At 39.9% G+C, this 27415-nt stretch overlaps 2 protein-coding genes across 5 annotated transcripts in view; one reads left to right on the forward strand and one right to left on the reverse strand.

Moving 5' to 3' along the window:
* The window catches only part of DOCK8 (dedicator of cytokinesis 8), a 175138-nt gene that overhangs the window by 84122 nt on the left and 63601 nt on the right, over window positions 1-27415 (reverse strand). For both annotated transcript variants that reach the window (XM_075827721.1, XM_075827730.1), the window contains one exon: window positions 26921-27083. In XM_075827721.1, coding sequence (XP_075683836.1) covers window positions 26921-27083 — 163 coding nt within the window. The remainder of the gene's footprint in view (window positions 1-26920; window positions 27084-27415) is intronic.
* Window positions 30-25755, forward strand: LOC142652195 (angiopoietin-related protein 3-like). Of its 3 annotated transcripts, XM_075827772.1 has the most exons (5): window positions 30-106; window positions 11622-12040; window positions 12500-12610; window positions 14915-15015; window positions 20391-25755. In XM_075827772.1, exons 1-4 carry the CDS (start codon window positions 97-99, stop codon window positions 14981-14983), a joined length of 609 nt encoding a protein of 202 aa, XP_075683887.1. In that variant the 5' UTR covers window positions 30-96; the 3' UTR covers window positions 14984-15015; window positions 20391-25755. The 3 variants fall into 3 exon arrangements, with proteins under 3 accessions (XP_075683887.1, XP_075683896.1, XP_075683879.1); XM_075827764.1 differs by lacking the exon at window positions 30-106 and having other exon boundaries at window positions 11299-12040; XM_075827781.1 differs by lacking the exons at window positions 30-106; window positions 14915-15015 and having other exon boundaries at window positions 11298-12040.

Raw genomic sequence — 27415 nt, forward strand, 5'->3', positions numbered from 1 at the left:
AATTGTAAACGCTTCTGTTTCAGGAGTATGCAGACTGTTCGTGAGAGTTTTGGGCATCAATTAATTGGACTCCACTCAGAATCTGAAAATAACAGTATGACAACAGGTAATTCCATTCTGTCCCTCCCCCGTAGTTACTGGGCTCATAAAATGCTCATTTTAATACCAAGTGGATAAACTTTCCAAAAGGATTATACAACTATTCTGACATGGATTTTAAGGTACACCAGCTTCATCAGGTCTAAGAGATCCATTTAATAATGTGTGCAGTTTGTATTGTGAAATCAGGTGACCGATTCTTTTTAAGCCCCTGAGGAGCATGTCATACATGTAGACAAAGAAATCACAAAGGTAACTTATTTATTTGCAGCATAACAACAGTATGCTCTTTATGGTCACAAAGTAATATCGGATAATCATTTAGATTAAATTCTAGAAGTTTATTAAGGAGTTCAAATATTTTAATTACTTTAAAAATGCCTTAACTAGGTTCAGAAGTCAGTTTATCCATACATGTCACAGCGGTTTCCATTTGCCTTTCCATTGATGGGTTCCTCTGACGGAACCCATTAACGGACACTGAACGCTGATGTGAACAGGACCTTACTAATAAAATGTGGTCTGATTGTTATCTAAGTCGCAATTATAGACAAACACAATCTAAGTAAACTAAAAACAAAGAGTTGTACTGTTCATGTATTTTATTGAGAACATTGAGTAAACATCCACAGTGCAGGGAGAAAAGTAAGTGAACTCTTGAATTCAATAACCTGTAGATCTCCTTTAGCAGCAATCGCCTCCACCAAATGTTTCCTGTAGCTGCAAATAACATTTAGGGTATGTGCACACACACTAATTACGTCCGTAATTGACGGACGTATTTCGGCCGCAAGTCCCGTACAGAACACAGTGCAGGGAGCCGGGCTCCTAGCATCATACTTATGTACGACGCTAGAAGTCCCTGCCTTGCTGCAGGACAACTGTCCCGTAGTATAATCATGTTTACAGTACGGGACAGTTGTCCTGCAGCAAGGCAGGGACTCCTAGCATCGTACATAAGTATGATGCTAGGAGCCCGGCTCCTTGCACTGTGTTCGGTCCGGGACTTGCGGCCGAAATACGTCCGTCACTTACGGACGTAATTAGTGTGTGTGCACATACCCTAACACAACTTTGAGGAGGAATTCTGAACCATTCCTCCCTGCAAATGTGTCTCGGGTCATTAATATGTCTGGGATGCCTGGCATGCAGCGTCCGCTTCAGGTCATGCCACAACATCTCAAGAGGGTTAAGTTCAGGACTCAGACCTGGCAATTCCAAAACACAATTTATTTTTTTTGCAACCATTCTTTAGTTATTTTATGTGTGTGCTTTGGGTCATTGTCTTGTTGCATCACCCAATGTCTCTTCACCTTGAGGTCACGGACTTCGGCTTATACATTCTCCTATAATATGTTTTGATACACCTTTTCTAAACACTGTTCCCTCAATGATCGCAAGGCGTCCAGGCCCTGAGGCAGCAAAGCAGTCCCATACCATGATGCTCCCACCACCGTGCCTCACAGTATGGATGAGGTGTTGGTGGGCAGTGTTCTTTTTCCTCTAAACAGAACATTGTGCATGTATTCTAAAAAGTTCCACTTTTACCTCATCTGTCCATAGAACATTTTCCCAGAAGCATTGTGGAACATACAGGTGGTCTCGGGGAAACTTGAGATGGGCTGCAATGTTTTGGACAACAGCCGCGTCCTTTGTGGTGTCCTTCCATGAACACCATTCTTGTTCAGTGTTTTTTGAATAGTGGACACATGAACAGAGGTTATTGCAGTTTGTAGAGTCTTCATTAGGTCTTTTGCTGTTACCCTTGGGTTCTTTATCACCTCTTCCAGGATTCCCTGTTGCGCTCTTGGAGTGATGTTAATGGGGTATTTATGCCTAAAGCCTTTTTTCACCTATCCACTGGATAGGTGATAAATGCTAAATGGATGGGATTCGACCAAATCGCCAGTTATATTGTGTTTGTCTAGAATTGTAACTCAAAAAGAGTAACCATCGTCTAAGCAAACTATTGACAGGCCATAGTGATATATCAGAAGTTTTGATGGGTGGGGGCCTGAGTGCGGAGACCCCCAACGATCGCTGAGTCGAACGGGCAAAAGTGCTCATCCAAATGCTTTGCCTCTTTGGTTGCAATCGGCAAGCCTAGTATGCCCGAAGACGGGCTCACATAGAAAGTCTTGATGAAGATGCCCTTATGGACTTTCTATGTGAGCCCGTCTTCAGGCATACTAGGAAAAGACAAAGCGCTTTAGCCTGTTCGTTTTAACACTTGGTGGAGGTCTCGGCACCCAGACCCCCAGCGATCAAAACTTTTAACAGGTCACTAGGACATGTCAAAAAATTGCTGAAATGCATAAATCCGGTAAATTCCACTTTTTCTTGCAACTGTAGTAGTTTCACTTTAAAATATTAATATTCAGGTTAGAGGTGACCAGTCACCAGAAAGTCGGATATTAAAAACCAATATTCAACATCCATCCATTGCTATATTAAATATGCTTATGGAAACAATAAATTAAACAGCGCAGAGGAAGCCCATTTAGGAGCTATGAGGGCCTTGTTTGGGGAAGGCTGCAGCTCAGCTTGGACCTGTACTTTTTATCCATGGGCTCTACACAAGCTCCACAATGATAACTGGTCCAGTGGTTAGGTTATCTTATTCTTCTCTCCTACAACAGAATGGAAGGCAAAGAAGCGAGTGCATGCGTTATGAGGCGTAAAACAGCACCAGATGTTTAGTCCAATTAGAATTTTTTGAATTAGCTCCTTCTCTGTACATTCCTGGCCATAAACCGATAAATGTAAAATAAGTATTACACGATAAAGCACAAATAGATACATAGAATAAATAATATATAGTAAAACACAAGGTGGGATTAATACATAGAATGAAAGGATATTACATTACAATCAATGTACGTTCAGTGATGTAATATCAGCATGTTTTATTTTCATAGACTATAGCTTTCTGCTGCATAGCATTTTTAGCCGTGGAGCGAAAGTTTCTTGCCAAGCAAGGCAAAGTTCAAGGCATGCTAGAACTCTGGTAATCCCTTCTAATCAGCATACGAGCATCTAAGCGCTGAGACTTCCACTCCCACACAAAGCGGTCAGTGCCAGCAGCACAATGCCATCACTTCATCCTCTATTTAGCCCATGGTGCTGCTTATATGGGGCAAATTTGAAACAGAAAATATGGTCTAAAAAATGTAAAATGTAATTGTCTAAATTCTTAGGGGAAAATTGCTATGTCAACAGTCATGATGACCTGCATGTTCCTATCTTTTTTATATTGCCTAGATAATGTTAGACAATATCAACTGCCCCAAATAGGCTCATAATCCAATTCCCTATCTCACACACATACTGGGGCAAATTTACCTATCCGTATGTTTTTAGAATGTTGGAGGAAACTGTAGCGGTAACCCATGCAAACACTGGCATAACATACAAACTCCTTGAAAATGTTCCCTTGGTCCGATTTGACCCTAGTGCTGCAAGGAAACTGTGCTAACCACTGAGTCACTGTGCAACTAACATTGCAGAAAACTAATCATCACACTCCAGAGGGTGTTTGTTGCATTGGTTTCAATGAAGAGGTTGCTTATCTTGCAGACAGCTCTCTGTAATAAAATCTACGGAAGTTAAGGAACTGCTGGCTTGGCTTTTTCCATAACGACCAAAGATATTAATGGAGAGAGCCACACCGCTACCTCTTCATTGATCATATTGGTCAAAACAGCCACTGACGGCAGGATTGAATCATCTAACTGGGGTCACAGCACTTGACGGGTTGGATCCCAGAGGTAAATCAACCATCTAAGGCTGGTCCTCAAGGACTCACAAAATTCAGTTTTTTTAACAGAATCGTTTAATTGATTTTTAGTGGCGCCGTGCTGCAGGATGAAGCTCCGCCCCACGCTTCATCACCGCCTAGTCTGCCCCGCTCTGTCTGTGCTTCCCCATGGAACTGCTGTTCTGTACTGAACAAAGTGATACAGTACGGTACAGCAGTTCCACGGGGAAGCAGGGACTCCTCATATATAGCGATACCACTCCATGCAGATCGCATCACCACCATCCCTTGCAGATCGGACCCCCCCCTTGTAGATCGCCCCACCACCACCCTCCCTTGAAGATCGCACCCGCCATTGTAGATCGCATCACCAACCCCCCTTGTAGATCGCACCACAGTAGCTCCTACTAGCAGCTGAATGTATCCCCGGGCACTGGCACTATATGTGGCCCCTGGCACTATATATGGGCACTGTGGCACTATATGTGGGCACGGTTACTATATGTGGGCACTGTGGAACTATGTGGGCACTATCTACATGGGCACTTTGTTTTTTTCAGGGGACTGGGACCAAAAAAAAAAAAAAAAACCCTAACAAATTAGATCGATCCTTTTTTTTTTTTTAACTGCCAAGAAAAACGGATGGCAAATCGATGAAAATTTGGAAACACTGATGCAAAACGAACATGAAAAACGGTGAAGTGATCCGGTTTTTTTTCACAGTCGTGTGACTGCATCCCAAATGTCTATGATGCCAGGAGTCCCGTTCACATGTACCGTGGTTGGGCTGGGAAATCCGGCTGACACACGGACGGTTTTTCACGGTTCAATCACAGTCGTATGAATCCGGCCTTAATGTTATTTATTTAACAGCCCATCATGGGGCCGGTACTGCACAGGGTCCTGCTCACACTTCAGACACTATAATGTAATCTCGTCCCAGAGTGCCCGAGAGTGGCGCTATCTGCCTGGCCCTGCTGCAATTTACACTGCTCCCGTCTGCAATGTCGGAGACAGGCTGAGGGGGTGACGGGCAGAGCGGGATGTTAGTGCATGCAGCTCATCATTGATTATAGATTCTGTTAACCTGTTCCCTGCCGGGGATCACAGAAGTTATAATCAATTAGATAGACATTTTTCCAATTGTATTTCTGATAAAAAAAAAGTATTTGCAGAGGTTAAACGTTATAAATTATAATCGTAATATATGTTGAAAAGTTATCTATATGAAGAAAATAGTTTATTAAATTCTCTTGGTATTACGGTTAAATAAAACAGAAAAAAATAAGAAAATCGAGATTCAAATCGATAATCACCCAGCCCTACCCCATCTATTAGATATTTGTGGCATATGTTCTGATATTAATGTCTAAGACAGGGATACCACTTTAGACATTTGTGGAATATGTTCTGCCACATATTTCTGACATACCATCTTATCTCCGTTTGCAGTTCAGTTAAATACTTTACAATCTACTATTCGCTCTAAGCAGCCATCTCAGGGAGAGGCTGACTGTAGTGTTCATCAATAGGATTACTGACAAGAAGTCCAGAAAATGGCCTGCCCCATGATCACTAAAAGTTTTAGGTAGTTGTGGAAAAATGATGCAAAGTAAGGCCGGATTCACACGAGCGTTTTCAGTCTGTGATATACGGTCCGCAGGTCGGCCGCATTTCCCGGACCGAACACAGTGCAGGGAGCCGGGCTCCTAGTATCATCGTTATCTATGAAGCTAGGAGATAACAATGATGATAAGAGCCCAGCTCCCTGCAGTGTGCTCAGTCCGGGAAATACTGCCGACATACGGACTGTATATCCCGGACTGAACACGCTCGTTTGAATCCGGCCTAAGAATGCTTTAAAACTTAGAAGTGTTAAGAGTTTTAGCAAATGACAAAACGCAGAGTGAATGAATAGAAGAGAAATCTAAATCAATATTTGGCGTGACCACCCTTTGCCTTCAAAACAGAATCAAATTCTTCTAGGTATACTTGCACACAGTTTTTGTAAGAACTCGGCAGAGAGGTTGTTCCAAACATCTTGGAGAACTAACCACAGATCTTCTGTGGACGTAGGCTTCCTCAAATCCTTATGTCTGTTCATGTGATCCCAGACAGACTCGATGATGTTGATATCATCACTTCCAGGGCTCCTTGTTCTTCAAGATGCTAAAGATAGTTAGTTCCTAATGACATTGGCTGTATGTTTGGGGTCGTTGTCCTGCTACAGAATAAATTTGGAGCCAATCTGACACCTCCATGATGGTATTGCAAGATGGAGGTGTCAGATGTATTTCTCAGCATTGAGGACACCATTAATCCTGACCAAATCCCCAAGTAATTTGCTTAAATGCACCTCCAAACTTGCAAGGAATCTCCACCATGCGTCACTGTTGCCTGCAGACTTTCATTACTGTACAGCTTGCTGCTGTGCTCAGTCTTGCAATGGTGGACCTGGGACATCAAACAGTCTTCCACAACCTCACCTTTGCAGCAGAGTTTGACTGTTCTTTACCCAGGTTTAAGCCTCCTACACAGCTGCTTCTGTTACAGTTAATGACGGTTTCAAACTAGATATGAAAATGATGATCATTATCACCTGTTTGTTATAATTTGTTAATCATACACCGGACTATACTCCTACAAAATACATGACTTTGTGCAAGTGTACCTAAAAGAATTGATGCTATTTTGAAGGCAAAAGGTTGGTCACACCAAATATTAATTTGATTTATATTTCTCTTCTGTTCATTCACTTTGTATTTTGCGAATTGCTAAAAAAATACTATGAACACTTCTATTTTTGAAAGCATTCTTACTTTGAGCATTTTTCCACAACTGCCTAAAACTTTTGCACAGTACTTTACTTAACTGTTGATATTAGCTGCTCGTTATAAAATTTACCTTTAAAAGTTGATGATTTTTTATTTAATGCTTCCTTAAATACAAAAGAAGTTTAAAGTATAACTTTGAAACAGAATACATTTTTCATAGATCTACAATTGCCAGGAAAACTAGAATTGCTCTGACTACAGCTAGTTATATTAGCAAGTTCTAAAAACGAATAGAGATAATCCAGTACACTATACCAAAAAAATATACTATACTATCTGCACGTCTTTCTTGTTGCCATAGAATAGATAGCCTAACACTCCACAGTTCAGTTGAATACTTTACTATTATATCTACTATTTGCTCTAAGCAGCCATCTCAGGGAGAAAAACTTTAAAGCGTACCTACACTTTGTGATGACTTTTCAGAATAAGCTTTCATATGTGTGCACATAAGGTATAACACTATTTCTGGCCATTATATGACTTGTACATGGCATTTTTTAGCAGTTTTTCCTTCTGTAGACTCTCTCTAATTCTCAGTTTTCTCTGAGCTAGTGGGTGGAGCCTAACTGCTATCATGTATGCCATACATTACACACAGAGATAGGAGAGCATGATTCGCCTCTTCTCTATTTTACACATATAAAAGCTGTAGCAACGGAGGAGATTACACAGCAGTAATGAGCAGTGTAGCTGTGAATCCAGCACTAGGGTGAGAAATCAATCTTACTAGGAGTAGCTGTAGCACATCTGTATCTTTCTCCTCGCTCTCACTCTGCTCCTGCTCTCCTTCTCCCCTCTCAATACACTTCTATGAGCAGTAGTAATCTGATGCCTCAGTGAGCTGAGAGCCTGTCTTGTCTTCGACAAGATGAAGAAAGCAGTAAATTTAGAGTGAGTGAACAGTTTAGGGGTGGAGGACCCTGATAAGTAGAGAAAAGGCATTTTTCTGTAATAAGATATATTACAAAGTTTCTTATATTCGCTTATACTATTGAATTATGTAACGTTTGTTCAAAGTGTAGTGCCTATTGAAATGCTTATTTTATTAATCAAAATTCACCCTTTCAATGTAATTTTTAGACCCTAAGATAGTGTTCTTCCAAGTGGATAGTCAGTATGGGCCCCCTGTGGCATAGACTAAGTCCTGGTGGGGGCTACCAAATAAAAAAATTAAATACTCCCCTTTCCTTCATTCTCCAGCAGCTATTGGCTCCTGGCTTAAGAATAGAACTGGCGGGCAGATACTTGGCGAGTCACGTCACCAGTTGTGCTTGCCCGGTCAATTCACAGACTTTAAGACTGTTCTGACCCCTGTTGTAGAAGTCAGTAGTCTACCACTTTCCCATAAAAATGTTGTCAGCCCTGACATATCTAAAGTGAATGTCCTGACAGTCGCTATAAAAGTTGCAAGCCACATTTGGCTGTGTATTCCCTATATTTGGCTTTCTAGCTGTTGGCATCTGAAAAATACTATTTTGCTCTAACAACACCTCGCATGTAAAGCAATGTTGACATTTGGCACCAGAGATAACCATATTATTGGTAGCTGATATCTAGATCTATCTATATATAGATCTCTATGGCACTAGGTTCCTTGTTCAGGATCATACAACAGGTATAGTCAGGATGGTAGAGGTAGATATTGCACCAGCACAACTTAACAATTACTGGGCTTTCTTTGCAATGAAAGTTATGATTTGGTTCTTTCGCAGTTTGTCCTCAACAGTAATTTGGTTATAAATCGCTCATATGTAATTTAAAATTTTCTGGTTATTTCAGTATAGTTTTAAAAATACCTCTGACATTCCTTTCTCTATATACTTACCAGCCCTGGCAGTCACATTCTCAATATATATTAAGGTCATCTTCTTTATGCAGCCTGCTCCTTCTAAGTTTTCCTTGCACAGCAAAACTGAAGAAATAAATAAAACTGAAGTTTAGCGCCGAGGTCCCTTTACCGTTTTTCCCTCACAGCGGCGCACTGGCAGCCCTAGATGTGCAGGGAACTGGAGCCGGTCTGTTCACTTGAATGGGGGCGTGCTGCAGATCCCGGCACAATGGGTGGCTGGGGCACCGCTGTTCAGGGAAAAACATTGAAGGGGCCTCATTGCTAAACTTCAGTTACTTCTTTCTTTATTTTAGATTTTGCACAACAGAATATTTGAATATAATGCAGGTTATGTTTAACAAAGATACTTCTGTTGGAGAAAATAACTTGTCTACACACAACAGGGAACCATGAGAAATTCCTTCACTTCCTTTCTGTTCTTTTTATCCTCTCATCCGTTTCTCATAAAAAAAATAATCTTAAAAAGACAAATTGCTTCTTTCTCCTGGATTGTAAACAGGAGTGCAAGACAGCAGAAGAAAATGCATTCTAAGGCCCCATGCACACGGCCGTAGTTTTTATCCATAATTACGGATCAGGTAATTACGGATAAAATTGCAGATCCATGCATTTCTATAGGCCACGGACACCTTTCCGTATATTTACGGATGTGTGTCTGGGCCGTAGAAAGGATACGCAAAATATAGAATATGTCCCATTCTTGTCAGCAATTGCGGCACAGACTTCTATTGGTGCTTCCGCAATTGCGGACGGCTACGGATGCGCATCCATATTTGTGGATACGTATTTATTGACCGTAAAAACCCTTACGGTCGTGTGCATGAGGCCTTATGTCTTTATCCAAAAGTAAAACATTACAATATGTTAAAAATATTGGCAATACAACTATGGATGGAAAAATTCATGGGTATGTACATCTTTGACACCATTTTGTTATTGCTCCAATGTGCTTGAATGAAAAAAATAAAGCTACTTTTAAAAAAGTCTTGATAAAAAAAAAATCCACTAACATTTTGTGTATACAGCTCCTATGCAGACCTACATGTCTCCATGTTTACGGATTACAAAAAATCCCTGTGCAGTGTGATTCTGCATTCATATTGCCATTCAGCTTCCCCTTCTTGTTAACCTACATTCGATTTGTAGTCTGTAACCATGGAGACACAATTCTGCATAGGAGCTGTAGACACAAAACGGTCGATTTTTTTACTCAAGAAAATTTGTAAAGTTGTTTAATTTTTTTATTTTACAAGGACCTAAATCTCCAATAGTTTGAAATTATCAATTAGCCATCTACAGTAAAAAACATATCGCATGACCAGCTATAGGTGTCACTTACATAAAACAAATAGTGAAAGCTCAATGGTTCTCTGTGGGGTCAAGGTTAAACCAAGTGCAAATATAAACAGTGGCGTTTTCTCATCAGATTCCAACTCATTTTAAAGTTCACTTTGAAAATGTAAACTCCATTTCTACTACGTGTACTTTGTTCTGCTGAGCAGGAGATCACTGTATGTGATAGGGTGCACAAGAAGGACAAGGATAGAGAAGAATAAGGGAGTCCATAGCAAAGTGCAAACTTTTGCTGAATTAAACAGGGTGAGAATATTTTGGAAAATTATATAGCTTTCTTTTCAGGTCACCATAGAACGTCTTGTGGTGCTCAAAACAAAATCAAATTATTTACATATTCAGGGCTTTCACTATGTTTTGACGATCACGTTTTCTACTTCCATTCAGATGTAGTGATGTGATGAAACAGACTAGTGTTGTGTCACCCTCCTGTAGTACTTCAGGTGAAGGTCTTTAAAAGATCCCTCACATTTCCACTATACTTATTTGGTGTCAGTAGTGGCTGAAAACCATGGGGTAAAATAGTTTAGGGCATGCTTCCAATGCCGGTTTGCTTTTCCAGGCCAGGCTTCTTTTATATAGGAGTGGCTAAAGGAAATGGAGCGGTCAGCTTAAAACACCGGTCCCTAGGACTCTCGTAGACTATTCAATCCCTGTCATCATCGATATGAAGAACATTTTACATCATATAATGATTTTTCTTTATAATGTGGTTTTATAGGCTCAAATAATTTAATAAATAAATTTTAGCTTGTTGTTGTTGTACAGGCTATCTTGTGGAAGATACGGCAGATCACATTCCTCACATTGAAGAATTGGCAGATGGAGCAACTATACTGTATAAAACACTTTTCTCTGTTCCATTAAGAGCTGACTCATGGGGAATATCTGTATTTTCTAATATTTTATTCCAAAGAACTCGGAGAATGACTTTTAGAAATGTAAATGTCCTATTGTATCTCAATATTTTAGTAATCCATACCTCGTGAAAAGACTGAAAAAATGACATACTGTACTGTTCACGCTCTAACTATGCATGCTCACAAGGCAACACACACACAAACTAAGTGTAGGTGAGGGAAATTGCTCATGTAGGAAATTCTAAATGTATCACGTCCACTATGAAGTGACATCATGAATTTAATAAGGGGGGGGGGGTTGAAATTGTGCTAGAAGTTTAACTCCCCATTTGCCACAATACAGTATAATGTTCAGAACACGCAACTTCAAATATGCTTGTTTTTAATATAGATAGATCGATAGATAAAAAGAAAGAAAAAAAACAAAATAATGAAGTTACTCAGATTACAATTTTCAAGACAGCCCGAGTCCTGAAAGTAAAATATCCTGTGGTTTCCTGAATGTTAGCATATATCTACTGTATCCTGAAAAGGAAAGTTGTATTATACTATACTTCTTGTCTCTTCCCCTTTACTTCAGTAAGAATGCAAGTACCTTGCTACATCTGAAGTGTCACGGTGACAAATGGTTTTCAGCTATAGTCAGGACAGCTGCCATCAGCTAGCAAGGAGTTAATCTGTGGAATTTTGAGAACACTGATTCTGTCTGTCTTGCTGTCTTTGGCTCATAGAATAAGATCTCCTGCGTGAGGAGTAGAAGGACCAGACCGATAACTCTTTTCTTCCTTTGTGATCTACAATTTAGCAAATGTACAGAATGAGAGGCACTTGCACATTCTCTTTGCTTTATTCATTGTGTTTTTTAGTTCCACCAATTCAAGGCGCTCGTGGAGAATTAAGCTTATATCCTCAAGATGAAATCAGACTACTCTCTGAAGGTCTTCTCCAGATTGGGTCAGGATTAAAAAGGGAATTCAACCATACAAAATATCAAATCAAAAGCATTTTCCAGCAACTTAATCACTTCAACACATCTCTGTCAAGACTGTCTGGACAAGTCAACCAAGCAACTAAACTTGGAGAAGAACTGGACCAAAAAACAAGAAACTTTGAAGATAATGCTAAGATGTATGAGATGCTTGCAGATATTTCAGAAGAACTAGCTAAGCTGAAGGAAGAAGAAGCCTCTCTAGACAACAAGATCAAGCCTTTAGAAAGCAAGATCCAAACTGCTCTGGATATAAGGAATGAGAGGGAATCTGTCCTCAACACATCGGATATTCTGGTAGGTATCTATGATCACTTGTTAATGATCAAATAGAATTTTATTATCAAAAGGTGGTATGAGGTCTTCATAGAAAGGAACTTTAACTTTAAGACTGGTAAATACTTCTCAAATACCAGTTGATCTATTAATAGATAAAAAGACCTTCATTAATTTATGATCATTCTATTCAGAATAATTTTTTCTCGACGTCAACGCGTTTTACCTATATGTGTTTGTGAACATAAAAAAAGATATTAGGATGTCGAATAGTAGAATAAGAGAAAAATATATGATATTTGGCTGGATTTCAGATCAATTTCATAAGGAAATAGTATGTATATTTATAAGTAAGAACATGTATGGCTAACACTGAGGAACTGGTACTACGGAATAAAACAAATCATATCGAAATACTACTTCAGTGCCTATGTCAGGGTCTCCCAGGACACATAATATCACTAGTTTTCTTTTTCACAGGCATCTATTGAAAGGCAAAACATGCAAATTATTTCCCTTCAAGCAATAGTGGACAGTCACCAAGACAAAATCAATTCACAGGAAGCAAAAATACAAAGATTACAGAAAAAGGTAATTGTGCAACTGAAGTGTGGAAATTATATATGTCTGTATATTTACTGGTAAAAGCATTAGATGTTTCCTGAACTCTTACTATGCCGGGTTAAATGTAGACAGAGACTTACTGGAAATAACACAGTTTGTAGTTTTGTAATGTTCTGCTTTTATTTCTCTTCAACAGAAGTTCTTGATTTTCTGTAAATGGTCCCTCAAAGGGTCTGTGAATTGGTTTCTGTGGGGGGAGGGAGTCCATAAACTTGGTATGGTAAAAATATTGGATCTTGGTATATAGTTCATTCTTTCTAAAATGTGTCATTTTCTTAAATTTTTAAACCACAGTAGTATTGGCAGATCACGAGATCAAGTCAAATTGATGCTGCACACTACCATAAAAATATAAAAAAGGGGTCAATGGGCTTCACCAGGCTGCCAAAAGGAGTATACAGCACAAAAAAGGCGAAGAAAACCTGCTCTATATTAGCAGAATTTATTAGCTTAGTGGAAGAGAGTACATAGGTTTACTGATGTGTAAATACGCCTGATGATTTTGGCGACATCTGTAAGTTGGGCGAAGTATAAATACTTAAAGGGGTTGTCCAGAGACTGGACATATTTCACTTTTATGACCTCTCAATTAAAACAGGATTCTTGGCTTTTCCTGTTCCCATTCATCTCTTTGAAGATTGGGTGCCAACTGAGTAAGAAACGGGGACTTGGAGCCCCTCGTTCTTGGCAATGGTGGGGGGGGGTCACAGAGGTTGTGTCTTCATCAATTACTCCTTTATGACAGGTCACAATATGTCCAGTGCCTGGACAATCCTTTTAAACTGTCTATGGACATAAGATAGTGGTTGGTAAATCCAGTCTTTTTTGAGGGTTAGGGTCCACAAACAACTTTATTTCTATAGCTATTTTCATATACTTTTGGGTGTTTCTTCTTGGGGAATAAAATCCAACTAGTTAAATTGTTCCTGTTCTTTAGTTTTTTTGTTTTTTTTATGAAAGCATTTTGGATGTGTCTGGTGGCCTCTCATCCTTCCCACCTCCATAGGAGTAAATCAGCATTTGGCTAATCCAAAGTGCACATTATTGGATGCAAAAATGCCTGTAACCTTCGACCAATAGCAATGCATTTAGGCTCAAATACAATGAGGGGCTTTGGACACTTGAAAAATCATGGCCTTGCGATTTACTCATGCAGCTGCTCTTTTCAGAATGATATAGCCTTGATGGTTGGCAAACTGCTAATACACAAGTTGGAACTGCATGCAGGCTAACTAGAGACCCTGTGTTTAAACATGATCATCCATAATATAACTTTTATTAGACATGAATTAACGCCTATTGGGGGAAATTTTTCAACTTTCAACACCAGTTTTCTGGCGTAGAAAAGTTTAAATGACTAGTCGCTATTTGCAGGAAAAAATTTGACTTTAGGGCCATTTATGCCGCTCTCCCCACTTTTCTAAAAATAAAGCGGTGCTTAGCAAAAAGGGGCGGACCACCTGCGGACCGACAAATTTAAGTTTACGCCAGAAATTGGTATAAAATTATAGCGAAACTCTATGCCAGCTCCTAACTGGCATTTTACTTTGTAGCCAGAAAGGCCCCGTACCGCCCCCAATGATCAGATACTAAAATAAAATAAATGAAAAAAATTGTACTCACCTCACAGCTTCGCTTCTTCCACCCAGGATCTTCTAAGGCTCCCACATCAGACCGTGGCACATACAAGGTCCTGACACCAGGAAGCATCAGGACCGTATATGTGACGCTTCAAACAACATTCTGATACTGGACGTTGTGTGCGGTGTGCCTGCGTCGCTTATAATTTCCTGTTGCTGTTTGGCATCAGGACCCTGTAAGCCTGATGCGGGAGGCTGAGAAGATCCAGGGTGAAAAGTGGAGTGGTGAGGCAAGTACATTTTTTTAATTTTATTTCCGATCGGGAGGGGGAACAATAGCAGTGCAACCACAATCTTTACACCACAATTGTGGTGCATGGCCAGCAGAAAGATGCAACAGATTTATTCTGAGGCATGTGCCTCTTAATAAATTTGTTGCACCTTACTCCAGTGGAGTAGAAAGCGAAGACTGTCGTATGAAATGCCAGTCTTAGTACTGTAAATCTGACCCATTGTCTATTCAAAACCAGTCTCTTACATTACTCCTACTTACCCAGATTAATCAAAAGTATATTATGCAGAACACAAAAGCAAAAAAAGGTAATTCAAGAAACAACTGTCCACATTCAGCAACAGTTCAGCAACTGAAACAAGAGCTACTTGTTAAACATGGTCTAACATTATAACACAGGCCAATTCAAGAAACACGAAGGCCAAAAAAAGACACAATCTAGGTGCTCTGGAGAATGGTCAAGTCTGAGTAAGATACATCCGATGGACTTACTTGCTACAGTAAGTACTTTGCAAACATATTCTTTACGGTTATTGTTCTTATCCTAAATCTGTAATGTACTAGTCCTTCTCAATGAATTAGAATATCAAAAAGTTCATTTATTTCAGTAATTCAATTCAAAAAGTGAAACTCATATTATATACAGTGAAGGAAATAAGTATTTGATCCCTTGCTGATTTTGTAAGTTTGCCCACTGTCAAAGTCATGAACATTCTAGAATTTTTAGGCTAGGTTAATTTTACCAGTGAGAGATAGATTATATAAAAAAAAAACCTGAAAATCACATAGTCAAAATTATATATATTTATTTGCATTGTGCACAGAGAAATAAGTATTTGATCCCCTACCAACCATTAAGAGTTCAGCCTCCTCCAGACCAGTTACACGCTCCAAATCAACATGGTGCCTGCATTAAAGACAGCTGTCTTACATGGTCACCTGTATAAAAGACTCCTGTCCACAGACTCAATTAATCAGTCTGACTCTAACCTCTACAACATGGGCAAGACCAAAGCGCTTTCTAAGGATGTCAGGGATAAGATCATAGACGTGCACAAGGCTGGAATGGGCTACAAAACCATAAGTAAGATGCTGAGTGAGAAGGAGACAACTGTTGGTGCAATAGTAAGAAAATGGAAGACATACAAAATGACTGTCAATCGACATCGATCTGGGGCTCCATACAAAATCTCACCTCGTGGGGTATCCTTGATCCTGAGGAAGGTGAGAGCTCAGCCGAAAACTACACGGGGGGAACTTGTTAATGATCTCAAGGCAGCTGGGACCACAGCCACCAAGAAAACCATTGGTAACACATTACGCCGTAATGGATTAAAATCCTGCAGTGCCCGCAAGGTCCCCCTGCTCAAGAAGGCACATGTACAGGCCCGTCTGAGGTTTGAAAATGAACATCTGGATGATTCTGGGAGTGATTGGGAGAAGGTGCTGTGGTCAGATGAGACTAAAATTGAGCTCTTTGGCATTAACTCAACTCGCTGTGTTTGGAGGAAGAGAAATGCTGCCTATGACCCAAAGAACACTGTCCCCACTGTCAAGCATGGAGGTGGAAACATTATGTTTTGGGGGTGTTTCTCTGCTAAGGGCACAGAACTACTTCACCGCATCAATGGGAGAATGGATGGAGCCATGTACCGTCAAATCCTGAGTGACAACCTCCTTCCCTCCACCAGGACATTAAAAATGGCTCGTGGCTGGGTCTTCCAGCACGACAATGACCCGAAACATACAGCCAAGGCAACAAAGGAGTGGCTCAAAAAGAAGCACATTAAGGTCATAGAGTGGCCTAGCCAGTCTCCAGACCTTAATCCCATCGAAAACTTATGGAAGAAGCTGAAGATCCGAGTTGCCAAGCGACAGCCTCGAAATCTTAAAGATTTACAGATGATCTGCAAAGAGGAGTGGGCCAAAATTTCATCTAACATGTGTGCAAACCTCATCATCAACTACAAAAGACAACTGACTGATGTGCTTGCCAACAAGGGTTTTGCCACCAAGTATTATGTCTTGTTTGCCAAAGGGATCAAATACTTATTTCTCTGTGCACAATGCAAATAAATATATATAATTTTGACTATGTGATTTTCAGTTTTTTTTAAATATAATCTATCTCTCACTGGTAAAATTAACCTAGCCTAAAAATTCTAGACTGTTCATGTCTTTGACAGTGGGCAAACTTACAAAATCAGCAAGGGATCAAATACTTATTTCCTTCACTGTAGATCCATTACACACAGAGTGATCTATTTCCAGCATTTTTTTCTTTTAAAGTTGAAGATTATGACAACAGTTAATGAAAACCCAAAATAAAGTGTCTCAGAAAATTAGAATATTATACAAGTCCAATTTCAAAAGTGAGTTTGAATACCGAAATATTGGCCTACTGAAAAGTATGTACAGTATATGCCCTCAATACTTGGTCGGGGCTCCTTTTACATGAATTACTGCATCAATGCGGCGTGGCATGGAGGCGATCAGTCTGTGGCACTGCTGAGGGGTTATCAATGCAGCGTGGCATGGAGGCGATCAGTCTGTGGCACTGCTGAGGTGTTATGGAAGCCCAGGTCGCTTTGATAGAGGCCTTCAGCTCGTCTGCATTGTTGGGTCTGGTCTCTCATCTTCCTCTTGACAATACCCAATAGATTCTCTATGGGGTTTAGGTTAGGTGAGTTTGCTGGCCAATCAAGCGCAGTGATACTGTGGTTAGTAAACCAGGTATTGGTACTTTTTGCAGTGTTGGCAGGTGCCAAGTTCTGCTGGAAAATGATATCAACATCTCCATAAAGCTGGTCAGCAGAGGGAAGCATGAAGTACTGGAAAATTTCCGGCTAGACGACTGCGTGGACTTTGGACTTGATGTAACACAGTGGACCAACACCAGCAGATGACATGGCTCCCCAAACCATCACTGACTGTGGAAACTTCACACTGGACCGCAAGCAACTTAGATTGATGCCTCTCCACTCTTCTTCCAGACTCTGGGACCGAGATTTCCAAATGAAATGCAAAATTTACTTTCATCTGAAAACAGGAGTTTGGACACTGAGCAAGTGTTGGTCCACTGTGTTATATCAAGTCCAGAGTCCACGCAGCGTCTAGTAGGAAATTTTAGAGCACTTCATGCTTCCCTCTGCTAACAATCTTTATGGAGATGCTGATATCATTTTCCAGCAGGACTTGGCACCTGCCCACGTTGCCAAAAGTACCAATACCTGGTTTATTAACCACAGTATCACTGTGCTTGATTGGCCAGCAAAGTCGCCTGATCTAAACTCGATAGAGAATCTATAGAGAATCTATGGAGTATTGTCAAGAGGAAGATGTGACACCAGAACCAACAATGCAGACGAGCTGAAGGCCGCTATCAAAGCAACCTGGGCTTCCATAACACCTCAGCAGTGCCACAGGCTGATCACCTCCATGCCACGCCGCATTGATAACACCTCAGCAGTGCCACAGGCTGATCGCCTCCACGCCACGCCGCATTGATAACACCTCAGCAGTGTCACAGGCTGATCGCCTCCACGCCACTCCGCATTGATGCAGTAATTCATGAAAAAGGAGCCGCGACCAAGTATTGAGGGCATTTACTGTACATACATTTCAGTAGGCCAACATTTCGGAATTAAAAATAATTTTTGAAATTGGGCTTATATAACCCCTTCCTGCCGCAGCCATTTTTCAGATTTTCATTTTAGTTTTTTCCTCTCCACATTCCAAAAGCCATAATGTCTTTATTTTTCCGTCTATATAGTACTATGAGGGCTAGATTTTTGCGGGACGAGTTGTAGTTTTTCGTAGCACCATTTATTTTGCCATATAATGTACTAGGAAACGGGAAAAAAATTTGTGGGGTAGAACATGAAAAAAAAGTGATTCCTCCATGGTTTTTTGCGCGCCGTTTTTACGGAATTCACTGTGCAATTAAAACATCATGTTAACTTTATTCTGCGGGTCAATACGATTACGGCAATACCAAATATATATATATATATATATATATATATATATATAGTTTTTTCTATATTTTACTACTTTTAAAAGTAAAAACCTAAAGTGTAAAAAAGAAAATGTATTTTGTGCCACCAAATTCCGAGAGCCAGAACTTTTTTATTTTTCTGTCGATTAAGTGGTATGAGGGCTTATTTTTTGCGTGAGCCCGTTCCATACTTCAATTGCTTGAGAACAGCCCCATGGAGTAGGGCTGAAACGTCGCAAGGGGTGATTAAAGCGATCCTATTTTTCACTATAACTGGAGTGCTGTCTCGTATTTTGGAGTGCGCTATATATATATATATATATATATATAAATAAATAAATATATAATTTTTTTTTAGAAAGAAAGATCAAGGCAGCGCTTCCATAGATCGTGAAAGAGTGGATAATTTTATTCACCACATGTGACGTTTCAGCCCTACTCCATGGGGCCTTTCTCAAGCATTATAATGAGTGAGCAGTGCACATTTAAATACTCAGGTTTTAACAATTCATCAAACAGTAATTAAATATAAAATCATACAGTATAACAGTGTCAATGTGGTACAAAATAGTAGAATGCAGTTCATATAAAAGGTAGTGATTTACAGTTAGTGAGCATCAATAAAATAGTCGATTTGGACTATATAAATATTAATAAAGTGTCAAGTGCCATTTTAATAAATACACGTGTTTACAATTGAAATAATATTTCCCAGGCTCACCACTCTCCGGATCCCTTCATAGATTTTCTAAGTGCAGAACTTCCCGGAGTCTACATAATCTCACTGCACATGCGTTGGTATTGAATTCCGCACATGCGCATACTCAATATGCATCCAAGGCGTGATATGCAAACCAGTTCAGTGACACCGAGCTCACAAAGTGCATGCTCATTGTGGCTCAGGCATTCTATTAGCCACATCAGCTGCATATATTTGCTATACGAGCTGTATATGGAGTGGAATACAAACAAAACTTCTCATCTCTCCCCTTTTACTTCGCAGCAGGATATATATACTTGGGGAGCAAAATAAATTTTTCTACGCTCAGAGACAAACTTTGCTCTCACTGAGCGATCATCTCCCAAAAGATGGAGGCGTCTCGTTTCTGCCAGGGGGCAAGCGCGTCACATGATGCGTAAAAAAACGTACCGTGTGCACACCGTCTACACGGGGAGCCAACAAAGTCTCTTTTTTACAAAAAAAAAAATATATATATATATTTCTGCTGTCTATTCTTTACGCACGGCCAAACAACTGGACCAATCTGCACCAAATTTGGCACATAGGTAAATAAGGCGCTTTTGAAGGTGTTGCACCAGGTTTCAGCTCTCTAGGGCCTACCGTTCAACATATTTACAAAAAATTGCAATACAAAAAGCAAATATGGCACCACCGGCTCTCACATCAAGGGTTCTCCATATCACATTAGGTGACCCGTATTAGCCAATAGAAGCTCGCAGGTTCTTCATTCTTAGCCTCAATGACATACACACAGTTTTACACCAGGTTCCCCGTAACAACCCAGTCATTTTTGTTTTACACCAAGTTTTCATAACAATCCAGCAATCTTTCTTTACTCACCGTGCACGGACTGTACCTATACAGTGTACCTATACTGGATTTCAGCATTCTCATAAATTGAACCCCTTTCACTTGGGCTTTATTGAATATGTTGGCTTCATATCAGTAGGGTACAAAGTTTTAACCACACACGCAAGCAATAAACAAATAGACCCGTGTGAAGCCGGGTAACTGTGCTAGTCAATAATTCTACCCAGACAGTATAACAAGGTCAGGTGAGATCTCCGATTTGTATAGAGATCTGTCATTTGTACACTAATACATGAATTGATTCCTATTTTGTTTTCTTGTGACAGCTCAGAGAACTGCATTGACATGAAGAGCAAGCACTGCCGTCTTGGTCACACTACTAATGACTTACATTCATGAAGAACTGACCTAGAATTTATTTCTCTGGAACTTCCCGCTTTGAATTTACACAACGGTCCAATTCTGGTGCTGTATTTTAACTGGATAATCCATCAGTGCTCTCTTTTCTCTGCATGCTTTATTTCTACTCCTTTAGACTGAATTACTGATGAATCAAACCTAAGAAAAGCACATTCTGATCATCAGTGTAATGATGCATGGTTCAACGCTGGTCAAGTTAGCTGCGAGTTTGATAGAAAAGGATGGGAACCACACTGGATGGCATTTGTTAACTGTCTGACACCCATACATTTTTTTAGGTTACTGATCATAACTCTTTGACTACATGGCACACTATCAAAAACACTGATGAAGCTCTTCAGGCTGCTCTTTAGTGGAGAGGAAATTATGACAAATCACATAAAACCGTAATAAATTAAGCAAAATGCCAGATGAAAGTCTGTACAGCTGACCACGTAAAGCTGCATTTCTTAATTATTTATTGGCCACAAGCAGAGTATCTGCTGTAAACAACCACATCTATTAAATGTCAATGTTCTCCCGACTGGCCAGAATCAAGGAAGTTTGCTTGATGCTGAATTGATAGCAACACTGCAGGCTCTTCCTGTAGCAGAAACCCATGATAGGTCTCCAATATATGGTATTAAAAAGTCAATTGGAACTGGACAATTTTCTAATGGTTTTATATAGAAAAAGAAAGTTACACCGCCATCAAAGTTAACGTATCTGTGCAGCAAGCTCTACCTTAGAAGGGTTGATGGCGGTGTAGACCAGCCGGATGAAATGGCAACTATGTAAAACATGGTCTTACGATTTGTAATGGGGATCCGGAGCTGGGTACTCTACTCTGATGTCCATAAATAGTAAAATGGACAGGGGTTGTCCAAACCTTTAAAATATAATGCTAAGATCAAATGCTTTCGGGACTGGTCGTAGTCCGATATGACCAATTGAAATTTCTAAATAAAATCAGTAATTAAAGGGCCCTTTTCCAACAGAGAAAAATAACATATAATTTTCTTTGGTGTACAAATCATACCTCAAATGTAATAGAAATGTAAATAACATTTAAAAGAAAGAAACCTTTGCTTTTTTTTACATTTCTCCAATAGCTTCTGCTCCCATTTTTTAGAAAGATATATACAGATCTAACATGGACTGAATACGTCATTAAGGCTTCCACAGACAGGTGTATTTCACCTATATACAATAGTCCATATCAGGGACGTGACTCCCTATGGTTCTATTCAACTAGACTTTCACCCCCATAGGGTTTTATGGTGACCCAAGTTCATCCAGTAGCAACATGTGGGGTCTAGGTGTTGCAGGTGTAACACAAAATGAAATCATATGGCTCGATTGAAAACGTTATCAGATATGTTGGGACCTGTAATCATACAATTAACATATGAAGAAGGAAATTGTATAAATGAGCTATATTAATGTGTATGTTTACAATTATTTTATACATGACAAAATTTACGAAAAAATTGATTTGCATTGTTCTGTACCATAGCTATGATTATCAATAATTTATATCACTGAATTATTATTACATTTGTCAAAAAGGTGCGGAGTGAATTTTACTGTGAAATCTCTCACTAAGAAACTTAAGCGACTACGACATGCAAACTAGCTGTCCGCCAGAAGGAATAAATCGGTTTATAGGAGGCTACTGTACCCTGCGAGTCGATGAACATCCAATTAAAAAGCCTTGAAACATCTCTATGAATACCAGCCAAAGCAGACACACCACCTGTTTAGTTTTTGCTCATTGTCAGTACAGAGTAGGATATGGGTGGCTGGATGAGATGCCTTTGATGCAGCTCTTCAAAAGGTACTGATACTCCTTGTGGAGATCCAGTTGGAGTATGGAGTCTTACAAACAGTGCTCCCTGGGAAAAAGTATGCAAATTAGCTCTTCTTCATCTACCTATAGGTAGATACCGTGTAAGTCAATGTTGGACCCATTAAAAAGCCTTGAAACATGACTAGGGATATCAGCGCTAGTCAGGGAGTATTGCCTATAAGACTCCCTACACTAGCGAGATCTTCACGAGGAACCAGTACTTTCCAAGAGCTGCATCTAAGGGATCTCATCCAGCCAACTAGTACCCTACTCTGTACTGACAAGAAGCAAAAACGCTGAAACAGTGCTGTCTACAGATGGGTGGCTCTGGCTTGGCTGATATACCTGGTCATGTTCAAGGCTCTCTGATGGGTCAGACATTGACTTACAGGATTTTCATAATACTGTATCCTTATGAAGCATTGCCAGTAAGACTCCCTACACCAGGAGAACCAGTACCATCCAAAAGCCGCCACAAAGAGATACGATATCACATGACAAAATATAGGGAGGATTCAAACAGTGTATATTTACTGTACAACATTTAAGAACTTCGTGTGAAATGCATCTATTACTTGCTCTTACGGCACTCGTTTTTTGGTCCGGGAATCTAATCCTTTACTATAAAATTGTAACATAAATCCCCTGTAAGCACCAAACAAATCGTGTGTGTAGATGCAGAATAAAGTTGCTGCCAAGTAGGGTGAAGTTCAGAGAGCTGAGTGCACTTTTCATCTTCCTCCTCGATACATCGAGTTCCCATTCTACTGATCACGGCCGTGCAGACAAAGCACAGTATCAAATAACAATAAACAATACTATAGAGGGAGACTTTTGGTATACATAGATTAATTGCTCTCTGGCCAGGAAATATTTACAGTCTGGAGAACATATTTCATATCCGCCTCGGTTTCTTGCAAAAAGATATATTTAGATATAATTATACTTCTCTTGCTAAAGGTTACAAAATATTAGGGTCACAAGATGTTAAAATGAATGGTTGTATATCTTTACTATGTCAAAAACATTTGTAGTATTTTTTATTTTTTTTAAATCATACACAAAAGTAACATTGCCAGCTGAGTTTTTTTATTTAATGGAGGTTTTCTGATAAAGGTTAGTCATTGTAAAATGATAAGTTATGCAACTTGCTAATATACTTTGTATATCAATCAGTCATAGTTTTCAAAGTCTCTGCTTGCGGTCAGTAAATGGAAACCATCTCGTTTACTTTAACAGACTGAGGACCCATCCTAATAATGGTCTTGTCAGACATCTACAGGTCTTGTTAATGGGAATCTGCCACAGTGACAGACTCTTAACTTAGGGAATAATAAACGCAATCCTGTGGGGGCAACAACACTCGCTAAGAAGCCCAAAATCTCCTGTTAGCACCACCACAACAGGGTGCACAATATAAATTGCACCACCTTTTTAGCTGAACGACCAAGAGGGACAACATGGGCTCATCCATGACTCCTTTATTACGAATGTACAGCAGGTGTGGCCATGTGCAACCTCTAATCCAAGAAGGCCGCTCCATGTCCATATAGCACTTGTTGGCTATCCTCTGTTAAGGATTTGCTTGACAGTGTACCAGAGCTCTTACTTGTAACAAGAGCATGAGGAGGACAGGTTTTCAGCCTTAGGGCTTATTCAGACGAACGTGATATACGTCCGCGCAACGCGCGTGATTTTCACGCGCCTCGCACGGACCTATATTAGTCTATGGGGCTGTGCAGACATTCAGTGATTTTGGCGCAGCGTGAGTCCGCTGCGTAAAACTCATGACATGTCCCATATTTGTGCGTTTTTCGCGCATCACGCACCCACTGAAGTCAATGGGTGCGTGAAAATCACGCGCACCACATGGAAGCACTTCCGTGCGACCAGCGTGATTCGCGCAACAGCAGTGAAAACTATGAATGAAAACAGAAAAGCACCACGTGCTTTTCTGTTTACAAAAATACAAACAGTGTCATAATGATGGCGGCTGCGCGAAGCACGCAGCCGCACACCATATGATCATGACACACGGAGCGGTTAAGTGCCTTTTGCGCACGCAAAACGCCGCATTTTTTGTGAGCGTAAAATGCACACGCTCGTGTGAATCCGGCCTTAGTGAATGGAAACACTCCTGTTTACACTCTGACAGCAAGGAGAAGTCTTTTAAGCTACAACAATTATAATAACTACAATGCATGAATTTTTATGACACGATGAATAAGCTTTAATTTTCCAAAAAAACGATGCAACCCTTTAGCTTATTACATTTTAATGTGACTTGGCCATGATTAATATACGTGGTCTTCTTGGCAAACAAACCACACACACCAACAAACATCTGTACTCGTACCTAAGGGTAACCAAAGGTATACTGAAACATATCATATGCATATCACATAGCGTTAAAGCAAGAACTTCCAGTAGCTGACAAACTAGCAGCAATGTTTTTCTCCTTTTTAATATATTCCATAGAAAGTGAAATTATTCACATCAGTTCTTGTCCCAATGGAGCTCACAATCTAATTTTCTTATGTCATTTACTCAAACTAAGGCCAGTTTGTCAAAAGGACAATTAACCTACCATAGAACCATGGGGAATATGCAGCTCCTATGCAGATGGTGCCATGGTCAGATATTAACCCATGGCCCAAGTGCTATGCCACCGACAGTGTTGATAACAATTAGTAAGTTAATTTTTTATTTATGCTATTCATTTAAACACACCCTGCTTGTTTGTTACCATCTGTAATACATTTTTACTGCTAGCAGTTTTTTATATGCTCCATATTTTTTTTTTCTTTTTGTTCTTACATGTAAATAAAGACGTTGCCAGACAGATCTGCTGTTCTGTAGTTACATCACTTACGATTCTGAAACAATGGAGATCTAGCTATTCTAGAGCCAGCTCCGAGGCCTCTACACATCCATTGCTGCGGTTACTGATGGAACTGTAATAAAAGTGCCAGTGCAATAGAGTCTGGCAGAGCAGCACTGAACTCACGTCGCCGGTCAATATACTGTGGCAGGACCTCCCCTATAGCTCAGTAAGCGGATAGGAGATTTGGAAAAGGTCTGTCTGTTTTCCTTTAGATAAAATGGGCTGTAAATCCTGTGGGTTCAATCTTCTATGTACAATGTACCTTCAGTAAAACTTTCTATTGTAATTATTCATTAAGAACCCCCCCTTATGGGGGTTGTATGCTAAGCAGCCACTCAAATACATTCTGGTTAGCAACAAAGAAGGTGTCCAATGTTTTAGAAAGCTGAATATCCACTCTAGTTGTTGAGATCCAGCTTTGTCCTTCACATAGAGTAGAATTGCAAGAGATATATATCTGTGTCTCAGCTGCCAAGAGAAGAAGATGGCAGCGCTAAATCACGGATTTCTCTGTACTTACTTATACTTTTCTATTCAATGGCTTGAAGAAAAGATTTAGACAGACTTTTAATTTCCATGAAAGGGTTTAAAAAAAATAAATAAACCATTCATTAGTCCTTTCAGTAATATCGGTCTTCTAGAGAAGTTGCTAATATATTAGCATGTAAAGAATTATCACTCGCGCTTTAATAAAGATGGGACATAGAGAACCCCTAAGTAATAATTGGCCATTCTATTTTTCTCTGTAGATATTTAGCAGGGATTTTTTGTCTTGTAGAATGGGGCACGTTTGTGCAGAAATGTGCAATTTACCCATTATAGGGCAGGTTCACACCTGAGTTGGTCTTTCCTTGTTCTGTTCTATCAGAGGAGCAGAATAACGAAAATACAGAAAGTGGTGTTTCCATAGTATGATGGATACCTCCAGTGGCCAACGGAACCCATTGACCTTAAAGAATAACTAAACTTTCAGAAAACTTTGACATGTTACAGTGACATGTCAGAAGTTTTGATCAGTGGGGGTCCGAGCACTGAGACACCCACCGAACACTAAAACGAAGCAGCAGATCCCTCATGCGAGTGCTGAGGCGCTTGGTTTCTGATCGGCTTTTCTTGCAAAGCAGATGTAACGGTGTATGGACTCAATAGAAAGTCTATGGGCCCATACACCATTACATCAGCTTTCCGAGAAAAGCCGATCAGAAATTAAGCGGCTCAGCGCTCTCCCGATCGCTTCTGCAACTTCGTTTTAACGATCGGTGGAGGTCTCAGTGCTAGACCCCCACCAATCAAAACTTCTGACATGTCACTATGACATGCCAGAAGTTTTCTGAAAGTTTAGTTACCCTTTAATGGGTTCCGCCCAGTTTCTATTGGGGTGTTCTGGTATTCTTGGTAACAATAGCGTAGCATGCTGCCCTATTATTTCCAGTATTTTCGGCTGGATCTGCAATGGAGGCCCCTAATGCAGATGTGAACAGGCCCTTACTGTTACTTACATAGGAAAGATGAGAGAAAATACAGGCCCTTTTTGAAACATGTGTTTTATTTCCTTTCTAAGTAGAGGTGCCTGTGTGCACAGGAAAAAAACATTTCCCAAAGGCATCAAGGACTGTTACAACTGTTACATAGATCACAAATCACTATTCCATCTGTTTATAAAAAATTATAACCCAGCACAAAGTACAGCAAAACATCTGTCTCATCATCATTCGTAATCTTACCTGTAGAAGGTATGAGGAACATAAACTTCTTTTATAGGAAACTCAAGGATCTCCTTAATAAGACGTACACGACCTTCAGGAAATGGCTTAACTGGAAGCAACTCAGGAGTAAGACACGAGCTCAACCCATCATACACTGGGGAGATTTCAAGCTTCAGCAAACCTTAAGAAAGCAGGCAGATTAAGGGAATATACATATGGGAATGGATTCTTTAAGACATGTTAAAATAAAAACTGTAAAATTACAAATACTTTCAAGTTAAACTGAAAATGTATGGAAAATACAGAAATATGTTTACAAACTTCATCAATAAATGGGTGGCACAAGATTACAAAGAAGGATCATTTTTTTGCATGAACCGTGCCACTCTTTTCCCTGGGTTGTGTATGGTATGGCAACTCATCCCTATTCACATCTATCAATGAATGAATGAATGAATGAAATAATGAATGAATGAATGAATGAATGAATGAAAAACCATTAAGGTACCTATC

Source organism: Rhinoderma darwinii, chromosome 1, assembly GCF_050947455.1.
Source record: "Rhinoderma darwinii isolate aRhiDar2 chromosome 1, aRhiDar2.hap1, whole genome shotgun sequence".
Classification (NCBI taxonomy): Eukaryota; Metazoa; Chordata; class Amphibia; order Anura; family Rhinodermatidae; genus Rhinoderma; species Rhinoderma darwinii.

Coding starts and splice junctions, on each gene's coding strand:
- LOC142652195 (XM_075827764.1), top strand. CDS start 11,564: ATGTACAGAATGAGAGGCACTTGCACATTCTCTTTGCTTTATTCATTG. Junction 12,041..12,499: donor TCAACACATCGGATATTCTG/GTAGGTATCTAT, acceptor TCTTTTTCACAG/GCATCTATTGAAAGGCAAAA. Junction 12,611..14,914: donor TACAAAGATTACAGAAAAAG/GTAATTGTGCAA, acceptor ATTATAACACAG/GCCAATTCAAGAAACACGAA.